At 53.4% G+C, this 22,815-nt stretch overlaps 1 protein-coding gene across 1 annotated transcript; it reads left to right on the plus strand.

Moving 5' to 3' along the window:
• The first annotated feature begins 2,797 nt into the window (after nt 1–2,797).
• On the plus strand, nt 2,798–22,478 carry VIL1 (villin 1). The gene is made up of 19 exons (XM_042950154.1): nt 2,798–2,872; nt 3,201–3,275; nt 4,096–4,292; nt 5,775–5,883; nt 6,056–6,166; nt 7,719–7,921; nt 8,032–8,110; nt 8,310–8,408; nt 9,052–9,205; nt 9,708–9,808; nt 9,899–10,036; nt 10,635–10,793; nt 11,822–12,001; nt 12,495–12,640; nt 13,351–13,495; nt 13,947–14,135; nt 16,052–16,120; nt 17,243–17,383; nt 22,207–22,478. Exons 1-19 carry the CDS (start codon nt 2,798–2,800, stop codon nt 22,318–22,320), a joined length of 2,484 nt encoding a protein of 827 aa, XP_042806088.1. The 3' UTR covers nt 22,321–22,478.
• Nucleotides 22,479–22,815: the final 337 nt, after the last annotated feature.

Genomic DNA, 22,815 nt, shown 5'->3' on the forward strand with positions numbered 1-22,815 from the left:
GGTATGAGTATACCGCTCAGGGCCATCCCCTTTCCCCCGATCCCTGGCCCAGTGGAGGTTCCCCCTCCCCAGTTCAGGCTGCTGGAAGTTCCAAATCTAGGGGGAGGAGCATGCTGGCCTTTTCAAGTCCCTGCTCCCCCAAATGTCCACTCATCTGATGGGCAGGAAGTGTCTCTTCCTGTCTACCCTCCATCCTCTTGCTGTTCACCCCTAAAAATCAGAGCCTGTCCCTAGAGGTCATCTAATTGACCGCCTCCCACATCATAGATGAAGAAACAGGGCTCATGTTCATACAGCTAGTGGGTGTCAAAGAGTCCGTCTCAGAGAAAGGAAGATGTAGGCCAAGGTGGCAAATGAAATAACACAGAAAACATTTTTCTCCTTTGTACCAAAACTGGTCCTACTGACCCAGGTGTCCTGGGAGCCCTGGGGTCTCTGTCGGTTGAGAAATATCTCACGAAGGGGGGGGCCATGGCCAACAGGGCATCAGACAGGGCCCAGGCACAAGGGGCTCCTAAAGGCACATGGAAGGTGACCTGACATAGCCATGATCTGCCAGAAGGGCCGCTAATCAGAGGCTGGGCAGAGAGACCTTGCCCCAAACTCCAGAATGCCCGGGAGAGAGGTCACCCCTCAGGACTCAGAAGAGGGAGTTTCCCAACAGTAAAATGCCAGGTCATTGTTCCAAGAGGTGATTCAGAGTCAAGGTGCCATGAGAGATTAGATAGCGAGGTTTCAGGCTGACAGCTTGTGAGGCCTGACCCTCTAAGCCACACGACCTTTCATTTATTGTTCATCAGTTCAAGGAGCATTCCTGGAGGGCAAATCTGTGCCAGGTTGGGTGGTAGGCTCAGTGGGGAATGGGGGTGGCCTCCAGCCTGATAGGGAGAGGCAGGAAACCAGGGAGGAGAATCACTGGAGGCAAGCCGTTCTCTGCCCTCACTCATATCAGAATCTCTGGGAAGTTTTAAAAGCACCCATGCTGTGCTCCCAAAAGTCAGAAAATAAAGTACCCATGCCTGGGCCTGCACCCAGCCTAATTAAATCAGAATCCCTGGGGATAGACCTGAGGAGCAGCAAAGCATTGGTATCATTTAAAAGCTCCCTAGGTGATTCTGATGAGCAGCTGGAGTGGAGAACAGAGCTACGGGTGAAAATGGAAAGAGCCATAAAAGATACCATAAAAGAAGCTTGGCAAGGGGAGGTTTCTTTCAGTTCGGTGGCTGGAGCCTGGTTCACACTGGAGAGTTCACTCTGTCATTCACTCACTCATCCATCCACCCATCCATCCATCCATCCATTCACTCAGCAAAATGCCCACATGGTTTTAGACGCTAGGGATTTAGTACTGAACCAACAAACATGGTCCCTCTCCTTGTAGGATCTCCTTGGGCACCACCAGAACAGTGACTGAGGGGTGTTTGGGGGCAGCCAGGAAGGAACAGGAAGCCGCTGCACAGACTTTTTCTATTGTGGTAAAATACACATAAGATTTACCATTTTAACCACTTTATACAAGTCAGTGGCATTCAGTACATTCACAACATTGTCCAGCCATCACCATGGTCTAGTTCCAGAATTCTTTCATCATCCAGATGGAAACTCTAGTAGGCATCCCCCCTTACCCCTCCCTCCAGCCCCTGACAACCACTGCTCCACTTGCTATGTGTATGGATTGGCCGGTTCTGGATGGTTCATAAAAATGGACTCATCAATACATGGCCTTTTGTGTGTGGTTCCTTTCACCAAGCGTAATGTATTCAAGGGCCATTTGTGTTGCAATGTGTGTTAGCCCTTCATTTCTTTTCATGGCTGAATAATATTCCATTGTGGGGATATAGACCGCCTTTTGTTGATGGACATTTGGACTGTTTGTACCTTTTGGTTATTGTGAGTAGAGCTGCTATGAATTTCAAGTTCCAGTTTTTGTTTGAACACCTGTTTTTTCTTGGGGTACATACCCTTTTGGGCCCTCATTTATTCTTTGCTTTCTTTTAAAAATTTTTTTTTAAAATTGGGGGCGCCCTGGTGGCTCAGTCAGTTAAACTCGGGTTCAGCTCAGGTCAGTTCGTGAGCCCACATTGGGCTCTCTGCTGTCAGCTCAGAGCCTGCTTTGGATCCTCTGTCTCCCTCTCTTTCTGCACCTCCCCAGCTCATGTTCTCAATCTCAAGAATAAAAATAAATGTTAAAAATTTTTTTTTAATTTTTAGTTTAGAGAGAGAGCACAAGCAGGGGAGAGAGGGCAGAGGGAGAGAGAGTGAATGTTAAGCAGGCTCTCTGCTGAGCCTGGAGCCCAACATGGAGATTGATCCCAAGACTCTGGGATCATGACCTAAGCCGAAATCAAGAACTGACTCTCAACTGACTGAATCACCCAGGTGTCCCTGCTTTCCCTTTTTTTTTTTTTTTTAAGTCCGTATGAATTTTTTTCAGTCAGCATGGCTTTGATAAAAAAAATTCTTAAAAAGAAAAATTGTTTGGGGCTAAACAAAGGGCCTTGAATGGAAAGCTAAAGAGTGAGGGCTTTATTCAGTAGGTAATAGGGAGTCAGGGTAGGGGTTTGAGCAAGAGAGTGACAAGATCAGAGTTGGGTGGGAAGACTGGACGCTGGGCCCTTGGCCAATCAGGGCCCAGGGTGGAGCGCCAACCCCTCCCCTCCCCAAGTTCCTGAGCCCTGGCCTCCTGGTGGTGTTGGGAGCTCTCTGCGGCTGCGCTGGAAGAGCAGCTCCTGAAACCCAGGGCGCTCCCAGCTCCTCAACCCTTGTTCCCGCGTCTCCCTCCCCTAGGTTCCTCACCATGACCACACTGAGCGCCCAAGTCAAAGGCTCCCTCAACATCACCACCCCAGGGGTGCAGATATGGAGGATCGAGGTGAGGCCTGCCTGGGTGTGTGTGTGGGCAAGGGGGGCGGGGGGCCTGCAGGCTGGGATGGAGGGAGGGAAGGAGGGAGCCTGAGATTACTCTGTCCTCAAATCCTGCCCTCTGATGTGCGAGCCCCTGCTGCCTGTCCCCAAGGCCACCCTCCTCCTGTTCCTATTCCTCCTCCTATGGTCACATCCCTTCTTCTGGTCCACTTCCTCAGGCCCTCCTCCTGCTGGTTCTCCGCCTCTCCCAGCTCTCCCTGGGGTCAAGGGAGGCGGGGCAGCTGGGGGTTCTGGGTGGTCCGGGGCAGCCCTTCTGAGCTCCTTCCTCTCCCTAGGCCATGAAGATGGTGCCTGTTCCTTCCAGCACCTTCGGCAGCTTCTTCGATGGTGACTGCTACATAGTCCTGGCTGTGAGTGCGGGCGGGTGCCAGAGGGGCCCGAGCAGACAGCAAAGCCCACTGTGGCATTAGGGAGGAAACCTGAGGCTGGGGGCAATAAGGAGGGCTGGCCGGGCTTCACCCCTAGACAGTATTCACTGGGTGGGCCCAGGTGCCCAGCCTTTGGTAGCTCTGCAGGGTCAGAGATATAAGAAGCTCTCCCTGCCCTTGGTCACTGAGCTCCAAGGTGAACGTCTTTGAATGTACAGTCTTGGGGACGCTCTGAGCCAGCGGGATGTCACCCGACCTCAGGTGCACATTTCCGGAATCCATAGTCCCCTTCATGTTGCCACCTTGGTTTTTGCCACATCCTGTACGATGAATGCATTTTTATCTTTCCTTACACTGACTCGCTTTTGAAATTTAAATCTATTGACTAAAAACATAACTCTACATCAGTACCATAAGTGGAAAGCGGTGTCCCATGTCAAAAGCAGAAAGTAGCTATACAGTTTTTACATAATCATTTCCTATGTACATTTGTACACCCCAGTTCATCACCTCATAGACCTGTGATGGTCCATACACATCACTTGGGACGATGCTGCTATGTGCAACCCACTTATTTCCAAGACCCAGAGGGAAAGCCACTCGCCCGATGTCTCAGCGAGTCTGTGGCAGAGCTGGGGCCATTACTCACGGTTCCTGACCACCAGTGCCGTGCGCTTCCTGGATACCAAGCTCACCTGTGGCCCAGGCCCCTTGTGTGTGACAGACCATGCAAAGCAGGGAGGCGGGGAGAGGGCTGTGGGAGCCCAGGGCCTCGGGCACACCGCACCTCCCCTCTCCCTAGATCCACAAGACGGGCAGCAGTCTGTCCTATGACATCCACTACTGGATTGGCCTGGCCTCGTCCCAGGACGAGCAAGGGGCGGCTGCCATCTACACCACACAGATGGACGACTTCCTCAAGGGCCGGGCCGTCCAGCACCGCGAGATCCAGGGCAACGAGAGTGAGGCCTTCCGAGGCTACTTCAAGCAGGGCCTCGTGTATGGAGGGGTGCACTGCTGGCGGGGAGTGGGGCCTGGGCTGGGGAGGGAGCCTGAGGCTGTCGGGGAGCTTGTGAGGGGGACCCACCATGGGCTTTTGGTGATTTTCGTTCTTTCCACTTCCCCACCCCCATTTCTGTTTCTGCCCTGTCCTTGGTCTTCACCCCTCTGAGTGTCTTTGGCTGCCCTAGGGGCCGTTCGGCAATTAGGTGCACCATGAATTTTCATAAATCAACCCCTGTTTGAATGTCCTGGAGAGCTCAGTGCCAAAGGAGGCCTTCCAGGGCCTCACGGTCAAGTCTTCCCTCTGGCCAACGGGCAAATAACTGCTCCTCCATTCTCTAAAGCAGGACTTTCCCACTGAAAACCCAGGTATCTAGCTTTTCTTGAAAAGTCTGAAGCTCTGGCCTTTGGGCTTTTCCCATGGAAACACGGTCAAGAGCCATGTTGCTACTGACCAGTAGGATAGGCCAGAAGCTCTCCGGTTAGCCACAGTCCCCACCCCTCCCTTTGGTCTTGTTCCTCTTCTTCCTACACTTCTAGCAACAGTCCGCCCCTTTGGCATTTGAGCTGCCACCTCTCCTGTCTTAGTGTCCTTGGGCTGCCCTAACAAAATACCGTAGAGTGAGTAGCTTAAACAACAGAAATTAATGTTCTCACAGTTCTGGAGGTTGGGAAGTCTAAGATCAAGGTGCCAGCTGATTTGGTTGCTGGTGAGAGCCCACTTCCTGGCTTGCAGACAGCCACCTCCTCACTATGTCCTCGCATGGTGAAGAGAGTGAGCAAGCTCTCTGGTGTCTCTTCCTATGAGGACACTAACCTCATCACGGGGGCCCCACCCTCAGAACCTCATCTAAACTGTATCATGGGGCACCTGGATGGCTCAGTCCGTTAAGCCTCTGACTTCAGCTCAGGTCATGATATCATGGCTCATGGGTTTGAGCCCTCTATCAGGTTCTGTGCTGACAGCTCAGAGCCTGGAGCCTGCTTTGGATTCTGTGTCTCCCTCTCTCTCTGCCCCTCCCCCACTTGCGCTCTCCCTCCCTCTCTCTCTCTCTCTCTCTCTCTCTCAAAAATAAGCATTAAACAAAATTAAACTGTATCAAAATCTACTGCCTCTCAAAGGCCCCTCTCCAAATACCATCACAGTGGGGTTAAGTCTTCCATACATGAGTTTGGGAGAGGACACAATTCAGTCCACAGCCTCTCTCCTCTTCCCCTCCACTGTGGTCCCCATCCTTGGAGTCCTGTTCTGTCCTTCCACATTTCCACATTACCACGCACCCGTCTTAGTGGGCCTCTCAGCAGGGCAGGGAGGCAGTGAGTGAGGCATCTAGGGTGCAAACTGTGGGCTCCTGAGATACCTCGCGCACCTCAGCCTAGTCCCAGGCCCAGCCCTCAGGTGGCCCCAGTGGCAGCGGGCACCCGGGCTCTGTCACACCTCCCAGCCCACTCCCTTGGGTCAGCTCCCTCTCTTCTCAGGATCCAGAAGGGAGGCGTGGCTTCTGGCATGAAGCAAGTAGAGACCAACTCCTACCAGGTCCAGCGGCTGCTGCATGTCAAGGGCAAGAGGAACGTGGTGGCCGGAGAGGTGGGCATCAGCCAGGGCCCTGGGTGTGGCCTCCTGTCCTCCCTACCCGCTCCTCCCCGCCCCCCCCGCCCCCGGGTGCCGGGCAGAGGCCCAGGAGGGGTGAGGCGGGGAAGACATGATGGACTGTGGAAAGTATCTGAGTAGAGGCCACACCTGCCCTCTGGCGCTCCAGGTGGAGGTGTCTTGGAAGAGTTTCAACCGTGGGGATGTTTTTCTCCTGGACCTGGGGAAGCTTATCATCCAGTGGAACGGGCCGGAGAGTAACTGCATGGAAAGACTCAAGGTAAGCCCTGCCCATGCACCGCCCCACTCCCCATCCCACCCTGCCCTCACCTGCCCCTGCACACCTGCCCCTCTCCTACCAATTGAACTCGCCAGACCTCTGTTGCCAGTACCACACCCCCCACCCCCAAACCAGCCCAGTCTCCAGGTCTCAGCTGACTGCCCTGGATGGTGTGTTGGAAGGTAGATCTGAGTCTCCTTGTGTATGTGGAGAGGCATGCATGTTGGGATATGGGTGTGTGTGTTCTCATGGCTGATCCACTGAGGTTTAATACATCCCTGCTGTGCGGTAGACCCTGTGCCAAACGTCAGGGAGCCAGTGGTGAAGGAAATGGGCAGAGCACCTCCCTGGGTCTGGCCGTCAAGTGGGGGAGACCGACAGGAAGAGGGTAATTGAGAGGTGAGGGGTGGGGGTGGCAGTGGGGGTTCTGGAAAGACTTCTGAGAGGAGGTGGGGTGGGGCCGGAAGAAAGTGGCTGGTTAGGGGTCTGCCAGCAGAGCCAGAGCACAAGATGGGGATTACAGGGAGTTTGGAGAACAGAGACCTTGGAGAAAGCCTCGCTCGCAGGGCATGTTACACGGCCAGAAGGCTGAGTAAGGCTCGGGTTTTGTTCTCGGTGCCCAGGAGGCCACCGAAGGTTATTCTGACTTCTGAGTGGAGAAGGGGTGTGGGGGCTGCGGGGACGCAGGGCGCCCTGTGGCCATCTGGGTGAGGATGGGAGGAAGCGCCCTGGCCCCTTGGACAGGAAGGAGGGATCCACACACATTATGTGGGTGGCGATGGGGCTGAGGAGAGAGGGGCGTTGCGCTTGAGCGGATGGGGTCCCGTTGCCCGAAAGGAGCAAGACCAGGAGCAACAGATTGGGGGAGGAGCTCAAGTTCAGTTTGGGGCATCTTCGTGGATAACGTGAGATGACAGCAGGGAGCTGGGCTGGAGACAGAAATACGGCCTCCGCAGTCTGCAGAAGCCCAGGGCCTGGGGCTGAAATGCCGGTACCCAGAGGTACACAGACATTGGGCTGAGGAGGGGGAGCCAGGGTGTGTGTGAGTGTGCGCGCACATGTGGGCACATGAGGAAGTGTGTGCACGTGTGTGTCTCTTCGTGAGCACATGTGGACTGTCCATCCTGGGGGTGTGTGTGTCTCCGTGTGAGGACGGTTGTCTCCGTGTGTGTGTGAGCACACGTGAGGCCATGCGTGCACGTGTGCATGGGTGCACATGCGAGCTCGCTTTGGGGCAAAAAGACCGAGTGCTATGAGAGCCAGGGCTCAGCTCTCATCCAAAACTATGAAGGAAAATCACAAGTTTCAAACGCACCCCAAACCCCCTCTTGCCAACGAGAAACCTGCTTTCCCCATGGCGTTCACTTGGTCTCCTCACATGTACCTTAAAAGCCTGGTCCCCCCCGCCCCTGGTCACCAGGGTAAAGGCAGGCAGGCACCTCACCCCTTGGGGCCATGGCAGGGTGGGCTGGGCTCTCCCGGCATGGTGTGGGGTGGCGGACACGGCCCTGTCCCCCACCAGCCTTCATGGGTCACCGGGGTCTCCCTGCAGGGCATGAACCTGGCCAAGGGGATCCGAGACCAGGAGCGGGGCGGGCGCAGTTACGTGGGCGTGGTGGACGGGGAGAACGAGAAGGAGACCCCGAAGCTGATGGAGATCATGAACCACGTGCTGGGCCAGCGGAGGGAGCTGAAGGCCGCGGTGCCCGACAAGGTGGTGGAGCCGGCACTCAAGGCCGCCCTCAAGTTGTACCAGTGAGTGTCCAGCTGGGCTCTTCGTGGGTGCGGGGGCTCCCTGGGGGCAGGGCACCTGGGTGACAGCTGTGAGAACCCCGCTCGTCTATGCTGTGCCCTTCGTCCTGCAGCGTGTCTAACTCAGAGGGAAAGCTGGTGGTTACAGAAGTTGCCACGAGGCCACTCACCCAAAACCTGCTCAGTCACGAGGTGAGAGGGTCTGGAGACCCCCAGCCCCACCGCCTGTCCCCCTGCACCCAGCCTGCTCTCCCGCAAGCAGGTGAAGCGCTGGGGGCCTGGGGCTGGCCTGGAGGGAAGGAGTCAGTTTTGTGCCTGAGACTCTGTAGCCCCGCCCCGCCCCGCCCGCACCCTCAGGCTCCCACCCTGGGTCTTTCTCTCCCACCTGTAGGACTGTTATATCCTGGACCAGGGGGGCCTGAAGATCTATGTGTGGAAGGGGAAGAACTCCAACACCCAGGAGAAGATGGGGGCCATGAATCAGGCACTGGTGGGCATGGGGATCGGCGGGGGGAAGGGGAGAGAAACAGATATAGCAGGGAGAGAGAAGGGGGATCAGACTGGGCGTCCCACCAGGCAGAGGCCTCCAAAGCTCTGGGCCCAGCTCAGCTGGGGGTGCTGAGGGTCTGCTCTGTAGCCCCCTGCGGGGGTCGCTGCCTGCCACCAGGGGCCCACCAACAGGCAACCTGGGGGCCTCCTCAGGATGTGAGCTCCCACCTCAAGCTCAGTTCAGAGAAAGGAGGGAGAAATGGAAGCTGACCTTTTTACAAGAGGGGATCGGGTCAGCAGGAGGCTGGGGCTAAGTCAGACTTTGGGGTCATTACTGGGGTTGGAGTCAATAACCCTAGCTGGCTTGGGGTCAGAGTGAGAATGGGGATTGGGCTCAAGGTTGGAGATGGCAGCTAGGGGTCAGGGTCAGAACTGAGGTCTCATTTGGTTTTGGGGTTGAGGCCAGAGCAGGCCTTAGCTTTGGGTCAGCCCTGGGACTGCGGTTGGGTTCTAGTTTGTGCTTGGGACCTGGGGTAGGTTTGTGGTTGGGTCTGGTTGGGGTTAGAGCCAGGCTGTCACTTGCATTGGAGGGCTATGGGGGTTCAGAGAGGGACACAGACCCAGCCACCGCTTTCTCTTCCCAGAACTTTATCAAAGCGAAGCAGTACCCCCCGAACACACAGGTGGAGGTGCAGAACGATGGGGCCGAGTCAGCTGTCTTTCAGCAGCTCTTCCAGAAGTGGACGCTACCTAATCAGACGTCAGGCCTGGGCAAAATCCACAATGTGGGCTCCGTGGGTGAGGGCCCGCCCGAGGCAGGGTGCCTCCTGTCCTCCTTCCCAGACACGCCTCTGCCGTGCGCGCTTTTACCCTGGCTCTGGGCTCCTGACTGGGGTGGGGACATGAGGCACACGGGTAAACTTCGGAGCTGTCACAAAAGGGGAGCTGAGAAGCACCTGTCTCTCCTTTGGAATGGGGTCGAGTCTCCCTGGGAACCAGACGGCTTCAGTCTCTCGCCAGACAATAGTTGCTGAAGGCAAGCTCAGTGCCAGGCACCTGCAGGAGGGAAAAAGTGTTGTCCCTCTCCTGGCTCCTCTGGGAGGCCCTGGCGAAGCCGGAGTCTTAGGGGTGGGAGATAGGGTTTCACATTATAACTGCCACTCTCTAGCTCTGTGACCTCTCTGGCCTCGGTTTCCTCACCTGTGAAATGGATCTAAGAATTCTAGCTATCGGGGTTGTTGGGAGGACCTGGGGATCTCAGTTGGTGACGGCCGGTGTCACGATTCCCCCCTCCCTCCAGCCAAAGTGGAGCAGGTGAAGTTTGATGCCATGTCCATGCACATCCAACCTCAGGTGGCCGCCCAGAAGAAGATGGTAGATGATGGCAGTGGGGAGGTGCAGGTATGGTGAGGGTGGAAAGTGGGTGCTGGGGAGGTGGCGGGGGCGGCGGAGCCCGTCCTGGACCTCACGCCGGCCTGGTGCTGGTCCCAGGTGTGGCGCATTGAGAACCTAGAGCTGGTGCCGGTGGATTCCAAGTGGCTGGGCCACTTCTACGGGGGTGACTGCTACCTGCTGCTCTACACCTACCTCATTGGCGAGAAGCAGCACTACCTGCTCTACATCTGGCAGGTCAGGCCCCACCCCTCCCTGCCCAGAGCACAGCCAGCTCAGTTCCCACCCTGCTCTACCCCTTCCAAGTGGCCATCGCCCCTGAGTTGAATACCTCTGGTGATGAGGAACTCACCCGTTTTCCATCCTGGGACTGCTTTGGCTATGAGACCCCAGTGGCACAGAGTACCCCCATATACAACCCTTTCCCCTTCTCTGAGTTCTCAGAGCCTCCGATTTCCATGGCTTCCAGCACATTCCCTTCATCTGGGCTTCTGTGTCCAGATGTGAGTGAGCAGGGAGATGCTTGGGTGCTGGGGTAGTGGTATGGTAGCCATGCTGTTTCCCCAGTAAGAAGGAGAGGAGGTCTGGGGTTAAGGCCGGGGTTGCAGGGGAACTACGGGTAGGGGGTTGCTGGGAAAGGATAAGGTATGGGGATGAGACCAGAAGAGGTCTGGGGCAGATTGGGTTTGGGCTGTGTCCAGGGTAGGGTTTGGTGGGGAGGACAGTTGGGTTTGGGGCCGGGTGAGAAGCAGGGATGGAGTTGTTGCTGCAGCCGGAGACGGGGTCAGAATTGGAGCTGACTTCATCCCACCCCTTCCATCGTGCTCGTCCCCAGGGTAGCCAGGCCAGCAAGGATGAAATAGCAGCCTCTGCCTATCAAGCCGTCATCCTGGACCAGAAGTACAACAATGAACCGGTCCAGATCCGGGTCCCGATGGGCAAGGAGCCACCACACCTCATGGCCATCTTCAAGGGACGAATGGTGGTCTACCAGGTGTGGTTGCCGACCTGAGGCACCTGGCAGTCCCCACATTTGCGGTGGGGTGGGCGTCAGGAGATGGAGGAGGGGACGTGGGGGGGGCCGGCCTGGAGGTGAAGGGCAGTCTTCATGGGGGAGGACTGTTTGAGGCCCCATCAGCCATGTGGAACCGGCGATAGAAACAACCACCCAGTACTTTAAGAATACATAATGAGTATGTGACATGTGCAAGTGCTGTTTCTCTGCCCACCCATCTCCCTGGATCCTCTACATGAGAAAGGCAGTTCTTGCGCCTAGATTCGCCCAAATGATGAGCCTGTCCAAACTGCACTGGTGCCTTCCAACGTAACGGAATAGACACCTCCTGTTTGTTGAGCACCTATGAAGTCTGCGGCCCTCTGCAAAGGGCCAAGGCTGGAGAAGGCCACGCATTACTGTTTACGGTCCTGTTAGGAGAGCAGTGAACTCACGGCCCGAGGCCCTGTGTGCTTAAATGCCAGAAACTCAAGCTGAGTTCACAGGAGAGTGTGAATACAGTAATCTGGGATAGGCAGGGAGTTCACGGTAGAAAGGGGGTTTGGAGGAGCCCTTGACATCAGGGTCGGAGCAAAAGGGCTCAGCAGAGGTAAACTGTAGGGCAGGAGGCACAGCAAAGACAAAGGCCCAGAGGAGGGGACCCACATGGGACAGTGAGAAGCCTGGCGAGCTACATGGGAGGGTTTGGAGAGAGCAGAGTGGGTCTGGAAGGGTAGTTTGCGCCTGAGTCATGTGGGGCCTTCAAAGGCTGGGATGAGGAGCTGGTTCTAGTCTGTAAGCAGTGGGGAGCCACTGAGGATTTCTGAGCAGCGGAGTGCCATGACCCAAGCAACGTTTTGGAAAGGCTACTCTGGTGATGGTGCATCAGAGGACCTGGGGGCGGGCAACCGCCACCCCCGCCCCCAGCCTCTCTTCCTCTCTATTTTCTGTGCCCTTCGAGAATCTTCCATGGTCTCTACTAAGTTGCTCCCACCTCTTTCTCTCTGCTGTCTCCCCACACCCTGCAGGGAGGCACCTCCCGAGGCAACAAAGTAGAGTCGGTGGCCTCCACACAGCTGTTCCAGGTCCAGGGAAACAGAGCCAACAACACCAAGGCCTTTGAGGTCCCAGCCCAGGCCAGCTCCCTCAACTCCAATGATGTCTTCATCCTTAAGACCCAGTCCTGCTGCTACCTGTGGTGTGGGAAGGTGCGTGCAGGGCCTAGTGGCCTCCCCCGCTCTTCAAGTGGGTCTTCGGGATCCCCCCGCCTCAGGGAGCCTCTGGCCAAGTAGGTCCTTCTTGTTAATTTCCTAGTTGGTCTCCTTCCCCTGCAGCTCTGGGTCTGGCCACCCTCACATTTTCTGCCTCTATGTCTGGGTCAGTCTCTCTCATTCTGTTTGTCTCTGGCTACCCCTGGCTGTCTCAGTGTTGGTCTGTCTTTGTGTCCAGGCTCTCTCTCACTATCCCTGTGCCTGTCGCTGCCTCTCCATTTATCTCAGCCTCTTGGATTCCTTTTCCTGCCCTGTAAGGATTGTGCAGACTCCTGTCCCCTCTGCCATTCTTTGGAGTGTCAGACAGAGGAGGGGTGCACATGGGGTCCTGATCTAGGCAGAAGAGCCCTCTCAGATGCAGGAGCTCTGTGCCAGTGAATGTGACACTAGAGATGTTCTCCCCCAACACAGCTGACCCCTCTTTCCCCAGGGCTGTAGCGGGGATGAGCGGGAGATGGCCAAGATGGTTGCTAACATCATCTCCCGGACGGACAAGCAAGTGGTGGTGGAAGGACAGGAGCCGGCCAACTTCTGGATGGCCCTAGGTGGAAAGGCGCCCTATGCCAGCAGCAAGAGGTAACTACAGGGTCCCTCTGCCTCTAGCTCACCTTCTGAGGTTGGAGAGCCTCCCAGCATCTCCATCCCATGGCCCAGAGCCTGCAGCAAGCATGAATTGAGGACTCTGTATACCAGGTCCCCAGGGCTACAAGATGGGTCAAGGGCAGCCCGTACCCTCAGAGCCTCTTGAGCAGTGCAGTGTCTGTGTGGGTGTGCCTCGGGCCTGGTGGGAGTGTCTTCGTGGCAAAGGGAGTTCACAGCCATAAGAAACAACTCAATGAGAGGGGCAGGCTTGCCCTTTGGGAAGAAGATGCCAGAGCCCTGACCTTTAGCGCTGACACAGGACCTGGATGCTGAGAAGCCCCAGCTGTACACACTCTTTCAAATGGTTTTTCTGAAGAATACCCGTGATCCACAATTCCCCAGTTCAGAAGCAAAAGGGCATATATTGCAGTAGCCGTAGGAGGGCACGGAGGGAAGACAGCAGAAAGAATTTCCCAGTGGGCCCATAGAAGAGCCACTGGAATGGATGTCCTAGAAAGGCAGTGGGGATTTCTCCCTCGGAGCACTCTTAGACTCTTGGGAGGAGGGGGGGACTTTATGTGTGAGCAGAAAAAAAAAAGAGTATTTTCCTAGAAGTTAGGCTTTCCATGCCAGAGTTCTGTATCCTCTATTCTTCTGTCCCCCTACCTTCTTCTTGGCAACACAATTTTCTCTCCATCCTGCAGATTGCAGGAGGAAACCCTGGCCATCACCCCCCGGCTCTTTGAATGTTCCAACAAGACCGGGTGTTTCCTGGCCACAGAAATCCCTGACTTCAATCAGGATGACTTGGATGAGGATGATGTGTTCCTGCTAGATGTCTGGGACCAGGTAGGACAGAGGCCTGGGGAACCTCCCTTCCCACCATCTCCATCTCCAAAGCCAAGAAATAGTGGCTTAATGGACAGGCTCCCTTATAGATTCTTCCTGGGAGTAGTATTATGAACAACAAGAGCCTACGGAAGAAGGAGGCAGGTAGAGAGGAATGTGCCCAATGGGGCTGCAGGGCAGGATGTATTTTCCCAAAGTCCAATTTTTTTTTTTTTTTCCACGCGGCATGTCTATAGCTCTGGAGAGGCTGGGAGTCACACATTGGCAGAATATCCCAGTACAGGACATCTGTCCAACCTCTTCATTTCCCAGATGCAAAGTCAAGACCAGACGGGACCTGCCCAAGGTCACTTAGCACCACTGTTGGTCATCGGAGCCTGGGTGAACCGAGGCAGAGCCCTGTGGGCCAGGGAGGACGGGAAGGACCGCCTGAACCCTGGATTCTCCACAGGTCTTCTTCTGGATCGGGAAGCGTGCCAATGAGGACGAGAAGAAAGCCGCAGCCGTCACGGTGCAGGAATACCTCAAGACCCACCCCAGCGGCCGTGACCCCGAGACCCCCATCATTGTGGTGAAGCAGGGATACGAGCCCCCTACCTTCACAGGCTGGTTCCTGGCTTGGGATCCCTTCAAGTGGAGTGTAAGTGGCCAGCCCACCCTGATCCTTATAGCCCTTCACATCCTCCTCCAGGTGGCCGCTCGTGGTACACCACAAGGGCAGGGCAGACTCCCAGGCTTTTCTGTTTACTGCGATAGATGACCAGTGATATATTTGTAAAGGGGTCTGAGGGGGCCTAGAATAAAAAGTAAGGCTGCATAAAACCATTAACCCCCCTGGTGAGGGAGAGGAAAGAAGGCTATCAAAAACCCAGGCTCACTCAGTTCAGTGCCTTGCCTTATGGATCCAATGTAGCTGAAGGCTGTTGGACATTATTGGTTAGAACCGTACTATTTAAACTTAACTGCAGTTAAACAAAATTAAACATTCAGTTGCTCACTAGCCACAAGCTAAGTGCTCTGTAGCCCTATCGGACAGCACAGAAAAAGAACATTTCTATCATCGCAGAAACTTCTCTGAGGCGGTGTTGGTGGATCCGTAAGCCAGGTGAAATGAAACATGTCAGTTCTCAAGGACAGATAAATATCTTCCCGGCACTGAATTCTAAGCAAAATGGGTCATACACGTGGTCCTTACCTGAGGGACAGGGAGTCAGACTTCCACAGGATTCTCTGGAACTGGTCGCACATAGAAGCAGAGGGCAGGTCCTCAAAATGGAAGGTTTTCTGCAGGAAGGAGGAAGGCTAAAGTAGAGAGTGCCAGCCCAATGGCTTTGGGTGCACTAAAGTGGCAAAACAGATGAGTTTAGGGAACCAGAGCTTAATTTCCTCAAATACATTTCCTCAAATACATTTTTTGAAAGCATTCTTTCAGTGGCTGATGGGCTGAATTTAGTTTTGAGGATAAACAAATCTCAAGGCTGCAAATTTAGATGCCAGAACTTTTCTTTCTTTCTTTCTTTTCTTTCTTTCTTTTTTTTTTTTTTTTTTTTTTTTTTTTTTTTTTTATGAGCAGCAGGCAAAAGTTTATGAGAGTATAAGATCAGAAAGTAAGAATAGTAGGAAAGCTCTCTTTTACAGAGAGGGGACATTCGAAAGTGAATGCCCCGACTCTAGGCGAGGGTCCTTGTTTTATAAGGTTCTGGTCAGCCCCCCTCCCTTCCGCCTTGTTCCTTCTCAGGTCCTACCCTTATTGGCTGGATAACTCTGCGTTGTCCAGTCCTGATTGGCCCGATTCCATTGTGTGAGGGGTGGTCTATGGCCATATCATTCCTTGTGGGTCGTCTGTTTTATGGTCTACTACTTATTTTTGTCAGGTCTTCCGTCAAATTCCTGAGGGGAACCTGAGGGGGAGCACATGGTGTCTGATACACTCTTAAGAGGAAACTTATGCCTGAGGGGGTAGATGCCAGAACTTCTAAAATTCCTATCAGTGTCCTGAGTCAACACCTCTGACGGCCCTCCCCTCGCCCCAGTCTGGGGGGCTTCTCTCAGGCTCACGCGTGGGCTCACTCCTTCACTCAGCATAACTCCAGTAGGGTGCGCGATGCTTGGTGCCAGGCCCTGGGGATATGGAGACGGGGCTCCTCGTGGAGCTAAGGTCCCTTCTAACTCCCTTTGCTCTTTGGCGGCAGGGTCCCCCCCACCAGGCTCTGGGAGGAGCACCCCCCGCTCTCCAGGGCCCCCATGTTCCCCAGAGCCTGCAGGGTGTAGGCAGGTTCTCAAGGCTGCATGTGGCTGCTTGCACTGCCTCTGAGTGTGGCCTCCAGCCCCACGTGGGGCTGAGCAGGGCCTCTTCTGACTGTCAGCCCTTTGGGTGCCCATCCTCGCCATCCAGCCTCCTTTTTCAGGGTCCCCCCCCCTCCAGCCCCTGAGCCCCCTCTTCCCCCTTCCCACGCCCAAGCCTTAGACCAACCTTCTTCCAACTCCTGAAGGAAAAAGTTCTTCCATTTCCTCTGCTGAGAACCGGGTCTAACTTGTTATTTACTTTCTGTGCAGAACGCCAAATCCTATGAGGACCTGAAGGTGGAGCTTGGAAACTCCAGGGACTGGAGCCAGATTACTGATGTGAGTACAGGGCAGGTGGCCGGCTGACGATGGCCAGCCCTGCGGGAGCTGAGAAAGCTCCAGAGAGGACACCAGCATCCTGGGCTTTACTTTCCACCATGAACCGCCACCCCCCCCCCCCCGCCCCCCACTGGAAGTCCTTGCTGTTTAACTTCAAGGCCTCTGGCTGTTTTTTTTTTTTTTTTTTTCTCCTCCATTTCCTAGTGTATGGTTCCCCCATCTGATCATACATGAATCTGATGGGAGCTGGGAGTGAGGGGCGGGGGCAGCTGATTAGAATGCAGATCCCAAAGTCCCACTCACTGCCCCAAATTCTGGCTTGTGGAATTGGGTTGAGACCCAGGAATATTTGCCCGTTCTAAACGAAGAGCCCAGGTGATTTGATGCAATTAGGCCATGGACGACACTTTGAGAAAGAATGATTTCTCTGCCGTGGTCATCCTGGGATAGCCTTCTCCAGATACAAACTGCAGTCTCTGAGTTAGTTAACAGAAACTCATTTAGCCTGTCGGCCTGGTTGATAAGGAAATCTGAAAGCGAAACCTTTCCTTCAAGAAGTTCCCAGGCTTGCAGGGGAACTGAGTCCAAGCAGACTCTGCAAAAATGTATCCAGAACATGAGAGCAATTCCACAAGCATGCTGGGGTAATCAGATAATGCACCTGGCTCCTTGGCCCCTTGGCCCCACCCTCAGGCTGAGTACCTCGTGACACTCATTAAGCCCTTCTCGGTGGACTGATGGTGTACGTTGGAAGGCATATATAGGTCAAGGCTAAGTGAATTTACTGATCACAATTTCATAACCGATAAGAGAAAGAGGATCATAAATGTCCAAGGCGGACCTTAAGCATCCACCATGAGAAGCCATGAAGAAGTTTGTAAGTCAAAGAACAAAATAATCATCTCGGACCAATTGGCTTTGGTTGGACACAATCCACCAAGTTTTAGCTCATGGGTCCGATCAAACGTTGTGTTCTTATGAGGAGTGTGTGTGGGTGGTGGGGTCATGGAAGGCTTCAGGAAGGAGGTGCCCTAGAATCAATGTTGACTCCAGAGAGATAAGCAGCCTGGGAGGTAGCCACAAGCCAGCAGAATTAACCGGTGGTTTCCTTTTCTTCCCTAGGAGATCACAAACCTCAAACCGGATGTGTTCAATGCTAACACCAACCTCATTGTTGGGCCTCTACCCATCTTTCCCCTGGAACAGTTGGTGAACAAGACTGTGGAGGAGCTCCCTGAGGGTGTGGACCCCAGTAGGAAGGAGGTAGGTCAGACTGGAAGAGGAGGATGAAGAGATACGGCTTGCCGATTGCTGGACAACACTAATTGAAGCCCAGATTGTGCCCTGCAAGTGATTAGGTGCTGGGGGGATGCCAGAGAACAAAAGCAGACCTGGTCTCTGCCTTCATGTGAGGTGACATCTCAGTGGGGAGAGAGGGCTCAAAGGACCCTGATTACACTGTTATTTCATTTCAGTGATGATAAGTACCACACAGGTGAAGTACAGGTGCCATGAAAAGTATTCCCAAAGGAAACCTGTTATAGTCAGAGCAGAGTTCCTTCTGAAAGGTGGACAGGAATTATTCAGGCAAAATGGGTTATTCCTGGAGAAGGGAACAGCATACATGAAGCCCAGAGGCAGGGAATAAGTGTAGCATGGGGGTGAAACTGCAAGGTGGCCAGAGTGGCTGTGGTGTGCAGAGCTGGGGAGTGGCAGGCCAGGGGGCCAGGGGCCTAACTGAGCAGTGCATGCTACGTCACCTTAGGGAATGTGGTGTGTTTTTTTTGGGGGGGGGGGGAGAGCACAAGTGGGGAAGGGCAGAGAGAGGGGGACAGAGGATCTGAAGTGGGCTCTGTGCCGACAGGCTGACAGCAGTGAGCCCGATGTGGGGCTCGAACTCACGAACTGTGAGATCATGACCTAAGCCAAAGTCGGATGCTCAACCCACTGAGCCACCCAGGTGCCCTGGGAATGTGGTGTCTTTTTAAAAAGTGGACAGGAGGGGCGCCTGGGTGGCGCAGTCGGTTGGGCGTCCGACTTCAGCCAGGTCACGATCTCGCGGTCTGTGAGTTCGAGCCCCGCGTCAGGCTCTGGGCTGATGGCTCGGAGCCTGGAGCCTGTTTCCGATTCTGTGTCTCCCTCTCTCTCTGCCCCTCCCCCGTTCATGCTCTGTCTCTCTCTGTCCCAAAAATAAATAAAAAACGTTGAAAAAAAAAAAATTAAAAAAAAAAAAAAAAAAAAAGTGGACAGGAACCGGGGCGCCTGGGTGGCTCAGTCGGTTAAGCGTCCGACTTCAGCTCAGGTCACGATCTCGTGGTCCATGAGTTCGAGCCCCACGTCGGGCTCTGGGCTGATGGCTCAGAGCCTGGAGCCTGCTTCCGATTCTGTGTCTCCCTCTCTCTCTGCCCCTCCCCCATTCATGCTCTGTCTCTCTCTGTCTCAAAAATAAATAAACATTAAAAAAAAATTTAAAAAAAAAAGTGGACAGAAACCATTATGGCTGAAGCAGGGGAGTAGCAGTTAGATTTATGCTTTTAAAAGATTACTGTAGGGGCACCTGGGTGGCTTAGTCAGTTAAGCATACGTACAACTAATGTTTTCGGCTCAGGTCAGGATCTGATGATTTGTGAGTTCGATCCCTGCATAGGGTTCCATGCTATGTCAGCATGGATCCTGCTTGGAATTCTCTCTCTCTCTCTTTTTCTCTCTCTCTTTCTCAAAATAAAGGATTTATTCTCAAAAAAATTTTAAAAAGAAAGATCACTATAGGGCCACCTGGCTGGCTCCGTTGGTAGAGCATGTGACTCTTGATCTTGGGGTTGTAAATTCGAGCCCCATGTTGAGTATAGAGATTACTTAAAAATAAAATTTTTAGGGACACCTGGATGGCTCAGTCGGTTAAGCGTCTGACTTTGGCTCAGGCCATGATCTCATGACTCGTGAGTTCAAGCCCCACATCGGGCTCTCTGCTATCAGCTCAGAGCCTGCTTCAGATCCTCAGTCCTCCTTTCTGCCCCTCCCCCACTCATGTGTGCACGCGCGCTCTCTCTCCCTCTCTCTCTTTCAAAAATAAATATTAAAAAAATAAAATAAAACCTTTAAAAAAGAAAAGTGAAGAATGGAAGGTGCAGAAGCAGCAGCCCTGGGCAGACTGAGTGTGTGTGGGGGGGGAGTCTACAATAGGTGGTGGCTGGGGAAGTAAGGGAAGGAAATGGTTTAGAGAAATATTTAGGAGGTAAAGTCAAGGACACTAGGTAATTACTGGATGAAGGGGGTGAGAGAGCGGCGGTGGGGGGAGGGTAGGAATTGTGTCATTTTCTGAGATAAAAAAAAAAAACACACAAAACCCTGGGTCAGACTGAGCTTAGAGGGGACAAGCATGAATTGGGTGGTAGCCATGCCATTTGAGGCCCCCTCCGCCCCCGCCGTGAGACATACGAACAGATGCACGTTTGGTGGGCAGGCAATTCAGAGGAGCGCCAGGGAGAGACTCACCAGCGCTCGGTGCCTCTGGTGGCTGCAGCTGTAGGCCCGCGCTGTCACCTGCAGGGAGGGAGTATGGCAAGAAGAGCTTGTTAAAAATACATTTTCAATATTTATTCCCACTACAGGAAGATCCAAAAGACATGGCAAATCTAGCCTGATGGGGGTATTGAGAGAAAATGTACTCTGGGTATAATAATAATAAAGTCTTACACATGAATTAAGGACTCTACAGAAGAGAGATGCCTGATTTCTCCAAGAAGTCTGTTAGCGATCTGGGCCCGATATACGTTTAAGTATATTGTTCCCAAAGCATTTGTATCCTGCCCTTCACCTTGGAGACCATGTCCGTGCATTCTCTCCCAGATCTGCCCACCATCCGTGTCCTCACTGTAATAGTGGGATGATCCTAATATATTTTCTGTAATAGTAATACTACAAATTATTATTTGCCCAGCACCTGGTACATAGAAAGCACTCTGCAAATGTAACCTGCTATTTTCACTGCCTGCTCTACACCTGAGAAAACTGAAGAGTGGGGAAGTGACTTGCCTTATGTGACTGGCAAAGCTACTTAGTAGCCAAGTCAGAGCAAGAACCAGGTCTTTGGAGCCCTGCTGTTACCCTCGTATCATCATGTGGCACCAAGTATCTCTAACAGGAGGGGCAGCCAGTGTTATTGAACGAGGTGATCAGTGGGAGGCTGGAGGGATTGCAGGTTTTGAATGGGACAAACAGCATCAAAACAACCCTACCACGGTAGACACAGTCTACAAAATCTAAGATCCTTTTTAAAAACTCAGTTGTCTGCTGCCGATGTTTTTAATCATGGGAGTAACATACATTCTTGTGGGAGAGGTATAGGTTCATGGTCAAGTGGGGACCTTGAGGCCTCGCTGGCTGCTCCGAAGTCGGAAGGGGAGCCAGAGACAATGAACAGTGGTGTGGTGGGTCTGGCTGCAGGCAGTAGCAAGAGGATAATCCAAGTGTTTGAGCGCAAGTGAGTAAACCACAGAGAGGCGGATGTGGGTATGGGTGAGGCCAGTAATCAGCTGGCAGGACCACAGAGTCCAAGAACAGGACTAGGGAAAGATACAAGGCCACTGGGATGGGCAGTTCCTGCTATCTAGCCTAGGGGTCAGAGTCCAGAAGTCTCCACCAAGCAGCGGAGCCAGCCTGACTGGGGCTGAGAGGGCACCTGCATCCACAGCTGTGAGGGACCTGGAGCGGGCGTTTGCTACAAACCAGTTTGGGGTAGGCAGCTCTTCCCCATCCACTGATGCCCAAACCGCCCACCTTTACTCCCTTCCTCCCTGCCTGGGGGAGTGGGCAGTGCTCTCAGGATCCTTGAGGACAGAATGCCCAGGGGTGGGAGGCAAATCTAAAGACAGGTTAGAGAACTGAGGCATCAGACCTACCTGAGCTTGAGGTCCATCTGCGGATGTTTGCCAAGCGGTTCAATTAAGGGCTCTCTGAAGGAGTGGATAAAACACTCTTCTGGGGTGGCAGGGTGGGCTAAGATTGAAAAACAAAAAACAAAAACCTTGCTCTCACCACCCCTCCCCTCTGGGTGCCTGGGGAGCAGAGATGTTGGGAGATGCTGTTTTATAGCAGCTTCAATTTGGGGTTCTCACATTGAGTGTGCCTTGATAGCACTTAGCTTGCCTTAAGCAGCACCACTATTATATTGTATCAGCTGGGAGCAACAGTCATTTCAGGCAATCTCCTCATCTAATGGAGAAAGATACATACTCCAGGCCTAGAAAGGTGTCTCCCAGTCATGATCTCCAAGCTGAGAGTAAAAAGGTAGAATTGTGCTAACCTTCTAGACCCTTCATAGGACTGGAGAATATAGGGTAAGTCATCCAAATGTTTTGTCTCCTGCTCAAATTAGCCAGCTGTTTTGTAAGTGCCACGGCTGTACACGCTTGCTCACTTTGCCCATTGGGGTGGGGCGGCTGCCGGGTGAACTTGAGCCTGAGCAAGTCAGGGCCCAGGAGGGCAAGCCCTCAAGGGCTAGGGGCTTCTGCCAGAAGAGCTGTGCCTCCTGTGGTAAAGACAACTTGGTCTAGATCAGACCCGGGTAGATTCCCTTCTGCAGCTCATCTGCTTCCTCCATGGGCCAGACTCACAGAAAGAAGGGTCCCCTGGCTTAGGTTCACTGCTTAGTGAGACAGATGAACAAGATACTTTCTTAGGGAAACATATGCCCTTTCACATGTAATGTCACTTTCATCCCCATAAAAACATTACAGAGAAGCAAATATTGGCCTTTAAAAAATTTCCCCCATTCTACAGAGAGGAAAACTAAGATGTTCCCCCAAGTTAGCAAATTCTTAACCAAGCTAAGCCAAGTTCTTATTTCAGATCTAGGGTCAAAAGAAAGGAGCTCAATCTACTTCATCTTGAACTCGTTCCAAATTCAGGGATCAAACCTCTTGCATCTCAAAATGCCACCTGACTCCTCCCATTTCTTTCTTGGTTCTCCTGACGTTGCCTGTATTTGCTTTTCATGTGATCGCCACCCCACACCCATAAGACTCATCAAAGTAAACCCTGGGGAAGAGTGTGACCTTTGTCCTCTGCTTCCTCTCTCCTTCTAGGAGCACCTGTCCCCCGAGGATTTCACCAAGGCCTTGGGGATGACGCCCACTGCCTTCTCTGCCCTCCCTCAATGGAAGCAACAAAACCTCAAGAAACAAAAAGGCCTGTTTTGAGAAGCAGGGGTAGCTGCTAGCTGGAGGGCAGTACCCTACCCTGCTTGGTTTTTCATGACCGGGATGGGAGTCCTACACTAATTGAGGTGAAATTTTAGTTACCGGTGAGCGGCCTTCTGTGGCACTGCCACTTTTATCGAGTAACCTACCTATTCTTCCAGAATGATACCTCCGTAAAGACACTGTGATCCCAATTTGAGACATGAGGGTGGGGGGTCACGTTGTTTCTATCCTCAGGTATTGCATCACTTTTAGTATCCTGTTCTAGAGCTTTCCCTCCTGAGAAGAGCAGGCACTCCACGGGACATCAGAATTCTGAGGAGCCGTTGCTAGCTTTTCCTCTCTTGTGACACTTTTATCTACAGGAAGTGGGCTGAAGACCTTTCCCAGCGTAATGGCTTTTCCTCTTCACTTTCCTGATTTAGGCGAGACGTTAAAGGGGACTCCTCCTCTGTAGGAGTTGAATGGCCTGGGAAAAGGACCTGTTAGGCAATC

This window comes from Panthera leo, chromosome C1 (genome assembly GCF_018350215.1).
Source record: "Panthera leo isolate Ple1 chromosome C1, P.leo_Ple1_pat1.1, whole genome shotgun sequence".
Taxonomy (NCBI): Eukaryota; Metazoa; Chordata; class Mammalia; order Carnivora; family Felidae; genus Panthera; species Panthera leo.

Coding starts and splice junctions, on each gene's coding strand:
- VIL1 (XM_042950154.1), top strand. CDS start 2,798: ATGACCACACTGAGCGCCCAAGTCAAAGGCTCCCTCAACATCACCACC. Junction 9,809..9,898: donor ATGGCAGTGGGGAGGTGCAG/GTATGGTGAGGG, acceptor TGCTGGTCCCAG/GTGTGGCGCATTGAGAACCT. Junction 10,794..11,821: donor GACGAATGGTGGTCTACCAG/GTGTGGTTGCCG, acceptor CACACCCTGCAG/GGAGGCACCTCCCGAGGCAA.